Source organism: Acomys russatus, chromosome 6, assembly GCF_903995435.1.
Source record: "Acomys russatus chromosome 6, mAcoRus1.1, whole genome shotgun sequence".
Lineage (NCBI taxonomy): Eukaryota > Metazoa > Chordata > Mammalia > Rodentia > Muridae > Acomys > Acomys russatus.
The window spans coordinates 34,082,172-34,095,575 of NC_067142.1; the positions used below are offsets into that span (position 1 = coordinate 34,082,172).

The window sequence follows — 13,404 nt, forward strand, 5'->3', positions numbered from 1 at the left end:
ACAGACAGAACCCTAACGCTGGTGTGGCTGGGAGGGTCTGATGCTCTTCCCCCTTAGTCCTGTAGAGGGAGCTAGACCAGTTGCAATCTGGAATGTTATGCTAGGATTGAGCAAACTATGTTTACTGTTACTCAGGCAGAACAGTCTGCAGGCATTTCTTCTCCACTTGGGTTTGTATGTGGCAGGGGACTGAGTGATACGGTGGATTTTTTTTTTTTTAGACAAAGTTTCTCTGTGTATCCTTGGCTGTCCTAGACTCGCTTTGTAGACCAGGCTGGCCTCGAACTCATAGTGATCTGCCTGCCTCTGCCTCCCAAATGCTGGGATTAAAGGCATGTACCACCATGCCTGGCAATATGGTGGATTTTTAAGCAAAGTCTCAAAACAGCTTACTGACTGCATGGGTGGTTTTGCCTGCATGTATGTCTGTGCCACGTTTGCAGTACCAGAGGTGGCCAGAAGAGGGCATTGGAACCTCTGGGATTGGAGTTATAGATAGTTGTAAACCACCAGGTGCATGTTGGGAATTGAACCCAGGTCCTCTGCTAGAGCAGCCAGTGCTCTTAACCTCTGAGCCATCTCTCCAGCCTCTTAAATTTACTTTTAAAGCTGTTGGCAAATGACTTTTGATTGGAAAGAAACATTTTCATGTGTCGTAATCTCTTGGAATACTGAAGATATGAACTTATGGCCTAGCTTAGAAAACCACAGCTTGATACGATAAGAACATAGAAACATTCAAACCTGTGTCAACCCAAAAGATTGAGAACAATTTAGAACAGGGAAGAGCTTCTGTTCTTGCCAGCTTAAAGTGGGAACAGAAATAAGAAAGAACTCAAAGTTTCCCCCCCCCCCCTTTTTGACCACTTTTGAGTCTTTTTTGTTTGTTTGTTTGAGACAGGGTTTCTCTGTGTACTTGGTGCTGTGATTACAGGACCGCGCCACTTTTAAGTCTTTGCACACAGCTTGGCTTTGGGCTTCAGGGCACTCATGGGGGGATGTGAGCTTTGGCCTGATTTCCATGTAGGTCCTTCCTTTCCACTCCCTCCCCTCCCTTTTTTGGAGACTGGGTCTCATGTGTCCTATGCTGGCCTAGAACTTGTTATGTAGTGAGTTCAGAGCAAAGACGGCTCTGAACTCCTGAATGTTACAAGTGTGCACCACCATGCCTGGTTCATGGGGTCCTGAGGATCAAGCTGGCTCCATGCTAAGTAAGCATGCTATCTATTCAGCAACATTATTAGCCCTTTCCTTATAATTTTTTTTGTGGTTGCTTATTTTATTTGTTTATTTGGTTCTTTGAGACAGGATCTTTATGTAGGCTAGGCTGGCCTTAAGCTCACAGAAATTGCCTCTGCTTCCCAAGTGCTGGGATTACAGGTATATGCCACCATACCCAGGCAAAGGCTTTTGAGTATTTTTAATATGTATTTAAAAAAAAATTTTAGTTAAGTGAGCCAGGCATGGTGGCACATGCTTATAATCCCAGCACTTGGGAGGCAGAGGCAGGTGGATCACTGTGAGTTCAAGGCCAGTCTGTTCTACAAAGTGAGTCCAGGACAGCCAGAACTATCCAGAGAAACCCTGTCTCGAAAAAGCAAATCAAACAAAACAAAAAAACCAAAACAAACAAAAAAAAATTTTTTTTTTAGTTAAGCGTTAGTTTAATTTATGTGTATGAATATTCTATCTGCATATATGTGTGTATACAATATATGTGCCTGGTGTCCACAGAGGTCAGAAGTGGGCATCAGATCCCCTGGAACTGGAGTTGCAGATGATTATAAAAGATCATATGGGTGCTGGGAACTGAGCCCAGCAAGTGCTGTCAACCATGGAGTCATCTCTCTAGCCACCCTTGCCCAGGCCATTTGTTAGCAAGCAGTATGGACAGCAGTCCAACGGCAGAGTGCAGATGTATAGCTAAGGGTTTCAGACGGGAAGCCCTCATGCATATAGAGCTGTACGTGCCCAACATGGAGAGCTGTTTGGCAGTACTAGTGTACTATGCTAAGAGGAAGAAAAGACTGCCACAAGTGAGGGGGCGGGGGTTAGAAAACCCAGAAGATGGAAAAACTCAGTGGTGTCTGTGAAGGTAGTGTTCTGTCTCAAGAGAATCAAACACTATTTCTACTTTCTGCTACATAAAAGTCAACCTGGGAATTTAGAGTGTTTGAAGGATAAGTAGTTATTGCTTCAAATTCTGTATGACTATTACTAGTCACAGCTGTGGGTTGGCGAGTAGGAAACGAGAGGCAGGAATTGTCATTTCCCCTCCACTCTACAACTATAAGGGGTAACCGGATTGTGAGTCCAGGGTTTGGTAAAACTATAACCTTTGACCTGATCATAACCTGAAAACATTGTGTGTGTGTGTGTGTGTGTGTGTGTGTGTGTGTGTGTGTGTGTGGTGGGATATGCATAAATAACATCTCTTTAGGCCATTAAAACAACTATCTCTTAGGAAGCAGGAATCCACTTACACACCAGAGACGCTTGCTTATGGGAGGACATTTGGGGATTTGTCTGACACTGTCCCAGGGTTTCTGCCTCCCAGCTATAGAAATCTACATCTGATTTGGCATTCCATATCCACTAAAATAAGATTCTTGAAGAAAGGAAAAAGCTGAGCAAGTAGTAGGTGACAATAGCAGTTAGCACAAGGCACTGCAGGGATGGGCTGCTCCAATACCTTAGGTAGATGGCTACCCTGAGCAGCTCCATGCTCCTTCCAGCCCTCCTGTGCTCCCCTGCTATAGCAGCAGACTGGCACTCAAAACTGGCAGCAATCCATTCAAGTGGCTAAGAGAGGTGATGTCACTGTCGGTCATCCTCGAGAAGAGGAAGGCAGTGAGCCCTCAAGAAGGTCATGTGGAGGCATGAGTCTGCTCTAGTGGGTGGAGGCCAAGAACTTGGGAGTACTGCAGAGGAGATGGCCTAGGACAGGAACTCAATATGCAAATACATTTTCATACTGCTGTGGAATGACTCAGCTTGTATTCCTCCTGCAAGAGCTGCATGTGGGGAGACAGGCCTGTGGCCATGCCCAGGTGTCATGGAGCTGTCCTGGTGGGGACTCTGCAGAGCGAGGAGTTTGTCCTAGCCCTTTCACCCAGCCTTTGAAAACCTTAGAAGTTCAACTTGGGATATTGCCTCCCGTCTGCCAGAAGTCTCCCCACAAACTCATCAATTGCTCTTAGAAGGCTTCTGAGGTGTCCACAGCGGATGCAACATGAACAGAGAGTACCTAAGAGATGGCTGAGGAGAGGTGCTCACGTCCTCTAACCCAGCATCTCTTCTTGGGGGTGCTCAGCCGGCAGTGGCAATTATAGCAGGCAAGCCTAGGCTCAAGTATCTAGTTTAGGCAAGTGTTCAGAGAACAGGCACACACCAAGACAAAGAAACTTTTCGTACCTTCATCTCTTCTTCCATTTCCGACATTTTCCGTTCCAACGCTCGCCTCTCCTGTTTAGAAACAATGAGCTCACTGAAGGGGTAACGGGTGCGGGAGCTGCCTCCTACACGCCATATACCGCAGCAGCTGCATGGCTTGAGTCTTCTAGACTAGGGCAAACCTTTCTCCACATCCCCTGCCCTGCGGCCATGGGATGGAGCTACTTCACTGACGAGGAGCCTGTGGTTTAAGTCTTCTGTAAGAAGAGTAGAAGATACAGGGTGGCAACCTGCTAATGTTCTTTCCAAGTTAATTCTTTCAAAAGACTGGAAGTAACTAGGGCCCTTGCTGTGTAGACACAAAATCCATCACCTTTAGTAACGGAGCACCCTGGTTCCCAGGGAACTGCTTCTTCCGTGGTGGGGAGTAGATGGTCAGTGGGGAAGTAGACATCATTGCCTGCCAGCTTCCCATCCCCCTGCATCCTCTCCCAGTCAGGAACTCTTAATTTAGCCTGAACTCAGTGAGGAGCCTTTAATTACATGAGATGCCAAGGAGGATTGGTTATAGGCCAAGGGAGCGAAATAGACAGCTTAGCTTTTTCCACAGACAATAAGACAGACAGGAACATACTAACTACATCCTTAGAGCCAAATCAGAGGATTCATCACTAAATCTAAGTGAGTTTCCTCAACTTGAGAATATCAAATCCCAGATAACACCTTGGCTGGGGTCAGGAGCCTGACCCGAATGCCCTCCACCAGGGGGCTGATGAAAAGCTGAGACTGTTCAGCCTTAAATGGTAAGACCTAAATCATTGGCAAAGGGCCTTGATGAAAAACTTACTTTTAAAAGTATTTGTATGAGTGTGTGTGTGTGTGTGTGTGTTTGCACATGTGTGTGCGTATAGGCATGCCGTTTGGGAACCAGTTCTCTCCGTCCACCATGGATTCTGCTGATGGAAACCAAGCTGTCAGGCTTATACACAGCAAGCACTTTCACCGCTGAGCCACCTGGCTGTCTTTCCTCTTTTGAGACTAGGTTTTGCTATGCAGCCATGGATGGCCTAGAACTCTCTATATAGCGCAGGCTGGCCTTGAATTTATGATGATCCTCCTGCCTCTGCCTCTCAAATGTGGGTGTTTTAGATGTGCGTATACATGACCAGCTGAAAGCGTCCTTTCTGTCTAAGGCAAGGGAAAGGGCAGGAAACCCTTAGACCTTGTGCGTGTGTAACTAGCCAAGTATCTTACAGCTCTGTCTACGTGTGCAGTTCTGAAGGCAGAAGAATGCCTGGGACAATTTCCCAGGGCTAAATGAGGAAGCCAAAAGGACTGGCCATCAAATTACTGTCCAGGGTCAGACAAAAAAAATTTATCATTAAGCTGGGAGTGGAATGTGGCAGAGCTCCCGCCTTCTTAAGATGAACTTTTTCCATTGGCAAGGACAGCGGAGCTGGAGAAGGCCAGGAGACGCGCAGGCGGAGGCCAGGGGAGATGAACTTACCCGTTTCTCCATCTCCAGCACCGAGGACCGGTCAGAGGTCTTCTCTTGCTTCTGCTGTGCAAATGGAAGAAAAACACCTGCTATCTGGGCTGTTTCACATATAGTAGGAAGCCTAGTTTTAATCTGGTTCAGTACCACACATCCAGAAAGAGACAGCAAGGCTCTGGGCTTCCTTTAGCAAGGGTCTCCAGCAAACAGACTGTGAGATCGCTAAGTCAGGCACTTGCCCTGAACAGTCTGTAGAAGAGCAGTATGGGGAGCCCTCAGAAGGAAGGCAGGAGCAGTCCTCATAACACCTGACTCTCACCTCCCCTCTCCGTTAGAGCCAACCACTTCCTACACTGGGTCACCCCACCCCGCCTCTAGAGAAGTAGCTCTTCTTTGAAGGCGGGAACCCCCCAAACTTAATCTTTCCCTGTCTCTTCTGTCCATTTTCCTTCTAGGGTGGTGGTCTTCACATGAGGGATCCAGTCTTCTTAGCTAGTTTCTGGTGTCTTAACAGAGCAGTTCCACTTTTATCTGTTTGCTTTCCTTCCTAATCTGCCAACAGGCTTTTATCTGAATAAAGGAGTTACAGTATATATGTAGATCATCGCTGACTTTCAGTTTTAACCCTTCAGAGGAGTAAAAAGACTTGGCCACTAAACCTAGGAAGAGCAACTTCAGGTCATGTAGGAACCTTTAAGTCTCCTTTGGTCTTTGCATTATAGGACTGGGCGGAACTTTGTACATTCAGTAGACATGTAATGAATAAAGGATGACTATTTTATATTATCTAATACATCTGCAATAAAGGGGGACATCAGGCTGGCCCTGCAGAAGGTTCCCTCCCCCTTCTCTTCTTTCTTCCTCAATTACCAAACACATAAACTAACAATAAAACTTGGAATTCTGGCTCTCAGCCTAGTCTTTCACCTTCTGCTCTGAAGGTCACGGCTGTCAGCCTTTATACTACACCTGAGAGGCAGAAAGGGGAAAATGCACTTGCAGGTCTCGGAGTTTGTTTATATCTTACTTTGTCTCTTTCCTAAGCCTGACAAACTGGGAGATTTCAAGATTTGCAAAGTTCAGAATACAAAGAACTAGTTTTTTGTTTGCTTGTATAGTTTTAAATTATAACTCCTTTGACTTTGAGTCGACCTCTTACGTAAAATGCTGTATGTGTCCATGTGGGAACTGTCTCCAAGCAAATGCATGAGGCTGACAGGCCCTCCCTCCCTCCACGATCCTACCAAACATCTCCATTTTTGGTAAATAGAGACTTGGTTTGTAGCACCATCATTTCTTTCTGAGCTTTGAATAGCTTGCATTTGGTTATCCGAGCATACCCCGCCGGGCAGCTGGCTGGCAAGTAGTGCTGCCCCAGTGACTGGGGAAGGCTGGTTCTATTCTGATGTTCTGTGTGGGCCACTCCGCGCAGCTTGTTGAGAGCTCCCCAGGCTAGCGCCAGCGGCTCCTACTAGGAGCAAGCTGCAGTGTTCTTTGTGGGGCTGCTCTGTTATGGCCTGCAAAGGGCTCACCTTCTGGGAGCAGCTTCAGGGCTGCATTTAGTACTAACTTCTGTCCATCTGGAAGCTATTTAGAACAGACGTACTGCCTAGCTTAGTAATGCAGGGGGGGAAAGTGACCATAAAGCTTATTTAGCCCATCCCCCACTGGTGGCAGGGTCATAATTGTGTCATGGCCTTTTCTTTAGATACAGAGACCTTTGTTTGTTTCACAAAATGGCTTTAAACCTAGTATGTGCTAGCTGTAGGTCTCAGAAAGAACAGTAAGAGCCATGTTTGGTTCCTGTGCCCACTTTGTTCCCTTGTGCATCGCATGTCAGAGGGGCTACAATAAGATGCTAAGATGGTATTCAACCCCTCCCTGACTACGTATCATGTGCTTGGGACTACATGAGCCTATAATTTCATTTTTGCTTTTGGATTATATCATATTACCAGATTAAGTAGCCACTTCTGGTTTTCATTTCATATCCTCGTGAAGAGCCCTCAGTTCCACTTTTGAAATACTTAGTCCCCAGGCATTCTGGGAGGGCAGTAACTCAATAGACTTCCTGTTAACTCTGCAATAACCCGAGAGAGGCTGCTGTAGCTTTCTTCATGAGCAATGAGGTCATTGCCCCCGGCAGCCTTTCAAGCTTTGTGCAATTAAATCAGGCCTGGCAGTGAGAGTGAGTGATTTACCCACTCATTCTAGTAGTTTCTTACTGCCAGATACAAGCGGGGACACTTTGGCTCCAGGGTGGAGTCCTCCTGGAGCCTACTCTGGAACCCCTTCATTCCCTGATGTAAACAAATCATATAATGATTTCTGGGCTCCACTTGGGGCTCTCTGTTGTCGGTTACAGAGTGTCGTCGGTGCTCTCCATGAGGCGAGCTCAGAGGGCTGCGCTCAAGTATGAGCAGGCCAGGAGCCATCTAGCCCTGAGCCTGGTGTACTCTGCAGTGGGAAGCTGTAGTAACATTAGCTCTGCTGTTCTCACTCTCAGTTAGCTGGCCACTGAACTTAACCACTAGTTTTCAGAATTACTAAGTTAAACAGCCACTATAAAACTTCCATTTCATCGGCTTGGGGGACGTGCCACTTGGACTCTGTCTCACAACCTGTCCCCTTGACTCCTGGTTCGCTTCCTTGTATGGGCCCTGCCTCCCCCGCTCCTCCCGTACCTGGGCCATCTTCTCAAGCTTGGATTTTATGTCGGCAAGCTCCAGCTGGGCCTCCTGAAGTTTTGTTTTCAGTTTTTGGTTTTCAGTCAGGGCACTCTCGTAGAGCTGTGAAGAAAAGAGAACCAGGCAACTGGGGGTGGGGTGGGGGGCTCCCAGTAGTAGAACTCACACTTTCTGCTCCACCATTGGGTGATTTTTGTCAAATTCTGCTTAACAAAAACATCAACCAAGAAAAATGTCCTTAACCAAAATGTTTTGGTTCCTCCTTGCCCCTTCACCCCCTCCCCATATCTCAAACATCTGAAAGGAAGTGTTTTCAAAGTCCAAGGAGCAAGAACTGGATGAAAATGATTTTTTAAAAGCTAACACCAAAAAGTGTTTGGTTGCTCTTCAAAACACCTTATTAAAAGCACATGTTTCTTAAAAAATAAATCTGCCCAAATAATTCTCATGTGCTCAGACACAAAGCATCACACTTTTTATTCTTTTTAAAAACAGTAAATTTCTTATTTTGCCCTATATGTCTAAATATTTGACCTAAGAAATATACTTACTGCAATAAAAAAAATATACAAATAGTCTTTAGTGGGAGGAGAGGTGAAGGGGACAAAGGAATGACTTAAGTACCTCTGTGTTCCTTATTTAAGGTTTGCTCATTGTTTTCACAGTGGCAAAGGCTAAGAGGTTCTGTATCACAAGCTGAGACAGGAGCCTGGAAAGAGAGCCTACTTTTTTATAATCCCTGTTGCTGTCCTCTTCTACTCGGCTGGTCAGGCTGGCCAGACGAGCTTCCCTGGCCTCCCGACGGGCTCTTGCTGAGGCTCGGTCACTGTAAGAATCGCTGCTGGTCGGGTTACTGCCTCCTGACTCCAACCTGTAAGGTAAGTATTGAAGATAGAAAGGTTGGTTTGAGAACACTGTGTGTGTGTGTGTGTGTGTGTGTGTGTGTGTGTGTGTGTGTGCGTGAGAGAGAGAGAGAGAGAGAGAGAGAGAGAGAGAGAGAGAGAGAGAGAGAGAGAGAGAGAGAGAGAGAGAGAGAGAGAGATACAGCCTAAGGCTAGTCTGTGCCTTTTCTAAGTCTTAGAGCTTTCAAATTTATCTGGAGTTGAACAGCTTCCCTAAAGAGTGCGCCTTTAACAGTCAAAGTTTCTCGGGTATGAAGAGCTCTTGGAAAATGATTGCAATGAACTATCAACGAATCAGAAACACATGGGCTTGGAGAGCAAGCCAGTGGGGAGAGAGGAAGAACGGCAGCCACAGCAAGATGCTCGGGCTTTTGGGCGCACGGCAGGGTTGCTGGAGTCAAACACCCACAGGCAGCCCATTTGATTCCCTATGTTCCATATCACGACTTGTGCTTGTACTTAAGATTTCTACATCTGGCAAGCGAGCTTCTGGAGCTGTTGGTGGCTTCATTTCCAGCACCGCTAAGTGTACCAGCTTTGTGTCCTAGTGTCATTTTAATCCTTCACACCAGCTTATGTTTTCCTGAGCTTTGCACATATCACAGTGCTGTGTGCAAACCAGCCCTCCAGAACACTGTCCCCTGAACTGCTTTGTCTGGTTTCTGTGGTGGCTGCTGGCAAAGCCAGAGGATGTGAAGTAAGCTGTGAAAGGCAGATGGGGGAGGGGGGGAGGTCGCAGAGGGCAGTGAGGCAGGAGTAAAGCAGCAGCTGCAAGAGAAGCTAGCTGGCCCCCCTTCTCCTAGAGGAGCCAGGACCCGTGCTCTTCTCACCCCCCCCCCAACTCCCTACTCATGGAAATCTCTGTATTGACAACTTTCCTGACTACAAAAACAATACATTAAGTAACACCAACGTATTTACCCCTTAATCTTGCCCACAAAATAACGGTTATTAACAGTAGATTTCATGTATTTCTGTAATGTCAAATAAAAAAATGTTAAAACAATATTCCCATAAAGCCAGCTAAGACCTACATTAACTCCCCCTCTCTACATTAATGATTCTGTGAGTATCTTACCATATACTTAGTTCTTAACAATGACTATCTGGTAATTTAACCAAATTTCAGGTGGTAGACACATTGCTTCAAACTTGTTAGCTATTAATATATTTACTAAAATGTGCAGTCTAATTTGTAAGTCTTGGTAAAGTTAGCCAGTTACTCTTTGGGGCGGGGGGAGTTGTTGTTTTCTGTTCGAGGCAGGGCCTCAAAGAGCCCAGAATGGCCTCAAACTTACTATGTTAGCTGATGATCTTGAACTCCTGATCCTCCTGCCTCTACCTCTTGAGTGGTGGAATTACTGGGGTGTGCCACTTGCCACCAGTGGCTCAACTGTCCAATTACTTTCTTAGAAAAAAAAAGTTAGAAATGTAACTGTGTGATCAAGGTCTACTATATTTTGAACACTTATTTATGTATAGCTATCCTGCCTTCCAAAGAGATTTAACCCTTTCCATCTGTCCTGGTTTGCTTTCTAGAGCTGTGATAAACACCATGACCAAGAGCAACTTGGGGAAGAAAGGGGGTTATTTTAGCTTACAGGTTACAGTCTATCATCCAAGTCATGGCAGGAGCTCCAGGCAGGTGCTTCAAGCAGATTCCGACTGGGGAACAATAGGTACTGGCTTGCTTCCAGGCTCACATCCTGCTACCTTTTCTTATACAGCCCAGGCCTACCTGCCTTGGATGGCAACATCCACAGTGGACAGGGGCCTCCTTCCTACATCAATCAAGAAAATGGCCCACAGACATGTCCACAGGCCAATCTGATGAGGACAGTTCTTTAGCTGAAGAGGGAACTCTTCTTAGGTATATCAAGTTGACAACCAGGATTTACATCACATCAACTTTATAGGAAAATGCTATTTTTGTTCTGTTTTAGTGTTTACATTGTGAGGGAGCTTCAAAGTGTTTGGTTATTGGCTTCTGGATGGCTGGTCACACTTTGTTTAGTAAAGCAAGCAGCTTCCCCTTGTCACACCCTGGGATGACACTCTTACACAGGAGAGCATTTACAACTAATACATTTCACAGTTTAAAATCTCACTTTGTTTTTGTCTGTTGATAGTAACTCTTTTTTCCCCTCTTAAAAGCATCAATCTCCTATTTTTTTATTTTAGTTTGTTTGTGTATGTATTTATTTTGAGATAGGGCCTCATATTGCCTAAGTTGGTGTAGGATTTCCTATGTAGTCCAGGCTGACCTTGAACTTCTGATTCTTTCTGCTTCAGTCTTCCAAGTGCTGGAATTAGAAGTCTGAGTCACCATGCCCACATATTTAGAGTTAATTTTTTAATAACAATGTAAAATTACATAATGAAACTTAACACTTTGTAATCTTTAGGGTACTGTGTGGGAAGGTGTTTCCTATATATAGATAATAAAATTCTGTCTTGTGCTATTGTTGTAGAAAAGGCCTTTCTCTTTAAAAAGTGTAACTACTTGAAATATATTTCTGTTTTTTTTTTTTAAAGTATGGATTGAAGGAAGAATGTAATTTCTCAAAAGAAGCAAAAAACCAAACCAAAACAAAAAACAAAACAAAACAAAAAAAACCAACCCCCAAACCAAAACAATTTTCTCAATAAATCTGTAATCACTCATGAGATGAAAATTCCCATCATACATATATGACTTTTGAAAGTGCTATGGTATGGACTGTGTTCTGTCAATCTCTTTGCTTGTTATTATTTTCATACATTTACTTAATTATTTATATGTGTGCACATATGCGTGTGGGTGTGGAGGTCGAACCATCTCATCAGCCCTCTGTCTTACTCCTGAACTGGATTTTTGATATATTCTGAATTCTGTAGAGAAGTGCCCTTTAGTTTGGCCACTATAACATAATGGAGTTCTTTAAAGATGAGCTATAGCAAAATACTATTCTTTGCATTTTGCTAAGCAAAGTCGTTTTATACTACTTGACAGGTAAATTATTCATCCTTGGCTGTACTTGGTGAGAGCGCAGACAGAGGAAGACTACACATAAATCTTAGTATATTTTTACAAGGTCGAACTAGCTCAGCTACCAAACAGACTGTGAGACCAATCTCCCCGTGACACTCTAAAACTACACCTGCTCCGTGTCCCATCTTCTTAATCTCTCCATCACAGGAATAGTGGAGAGAGACGCGAACATTTAGTTCCAAAGTTGCTATCTTCCTTATTTTCTTCTCTAGGAAGACCAGCTTTCTATCTTAGATACTATGTGAAAAATTATAGGGGATCCTTACTTACTTATTTTATTTATTTATTTATTTATTTATTTTTTTTTTTACATTTTTAAAATTAATTTATTCATATTACATCTCGATTGTTAGCCCTTCCCCTGTTTCCTCCCATTCTTCCCTCCCTCCCACTTCCCCCTTCTCCCCTCCCCTATGCCTGTGATTGAGGGAGACCTCCTCCCCCTATATATGCTCTTAGAATATCAAGTCTCTTCTTGGTAACTTGCTATCCTTCCTCAGTGCCACCAGGCCTCCCCATCCAGGGGACGTGGTCAGAAGAGGGGCACCAGAGTTCGTGTGAGAGTCAGATCTCACTCTGCACTCAACAGTGGAGAGTATCATGTTCGTCGGCTAGGTCTTGGAAGGGGTTCGAAGCTTACTGCCTATATTCTCCTTGGCTGGTGCCTTAGTTTGAGGAGGACCCCAGGACCCAGATGGGTCCTACTATTTCCCCAATCTTCCATGCTACTCTTGCCTAAAGTCTCAATAGGATGTCCTCTCCTCTGACCCACTTTCTTGGTAAGTAAAGTTTTTCATGGTATGTATCCCTTGGACTAGTGTTTTGATATAAGTGAGTATATACCGTTTGTCTCTTTTTGCTTCTGGGTGAACTCACTCATTATGTACTTATTTATTTTAGTAATTGCAAATGTGATAAGATATTCATAAGCACCATTTAGATATAAGACATATGGCTGGGTTCACTATAAAGTGACAATATTTCATCTCAGGCAATAACCCTGACTTCTAAACTATCAGATTACGTTAACTGCCCCTTCTGTGCACCCACGATGTCTGACTGAACGTCTGAATGGCACTTTCTGCATCTTCTGAAACGATTTGTTGCTCCAGTAGGTTGTAAACTCACTGTAGGCCGGGCAGTGCCTCATTCATGCTACTCCCTAGTGCCCAGCACAGGGCCTGGTACTGATGCTTCAGGACAGCTCATCAGTTGGAAGTGAGCAAGGTGAGCTGGGCAGAAGAGAGTCTGGAGGCAGGAAGGCGAGGGGAAAGCTGCTGTTTGACACTGGGCAAGAGGTAAGTCTGAATTATTATGGTGACTGAAGAAAGGAAAAGGAAAGATCCGAAGATCACTACTGAACTGTTTCGTGAAACTAAATTTAACTGGACATACAATCACTCACAAGAATTAAGCATGCATATAAAAGAGAGTTCTTACCTAGAAAGTCTTTCATGCTAGAGAAAGGAGACAAAAAACAAAAAAGAAAAAGAAAATAGTATTAGCAAGAGACTAATTTATATTTCCATTCATAAATGCATTTGTCTCAATGTCACAGTGGAGACAGGAGTTGCTAATTGAACTGATGGCACAAAAGGCCACATAGCTCAAACCCACACTTCTTTGCAGTCCACGGCTCACTGGATCTGGGCTTTGGAGAGAACATCCTTTTAAACTGGCAGATCCCCCAAATACAGAGTGGTCAAATGTTTCCCTCTCCACCAACTAGACAACCGAGCCTGTGCTGCAGGAGTGACTGTCACTGGCTTTCTTGTGACACTGAGCCATCTAAAGTGAAATAGTCATCCCATTGATTTCTTTCAGTTTCCCAACTGCCCAAGCCTTCCCTGAGTAGGCAGTGCGATTTATAAACACAAATACTCAGGTCAACTTCTT

The 13,404-nt window shown here is 44.6% G+C and overlaps 1 protein-coding gene across 5 annotated transcripts in view; it reads right to left on the reverse strand.

Annotated features, from left to right (window-relative positions):
• Ppp1r12b (protein phosphatase 1 regulatory subunit 12B) overlaps positions 1–13,404 on the reverse strand; it is a 202,791-nt gene that overhangs the window by 7,806 nt on the left and 181,581 nt on the right. For all 5 annotated transcript variants that reach the window (XM_051147459.1, XM_051147458.1, XM_051147454.1 and 2 more), the window contains 5 exons: positions 12,949–12,965; positions 8,302–8,446; positions 7,573–7,677; positions 4,901–4,954; positions 3,415–3,465 (listed from right to left, as the gene is read on the reverse strand). In XM_051147459.1, coding sequence (XP_051003416.1) covers positions 3,415–3,465; positions 4,901–4,954; positions 7,573–7,677; positions 8,302–8,446; positions 12,949–12,965 — 372 coding nt within the window. The remainder of the gene's footprint in view (positions 1–3,414; positions 3,466–4,900; positions 4,955–7,572; positions 7,678–8,301; positions 8,447–12,948; positions 12,966–13,404) is intronic.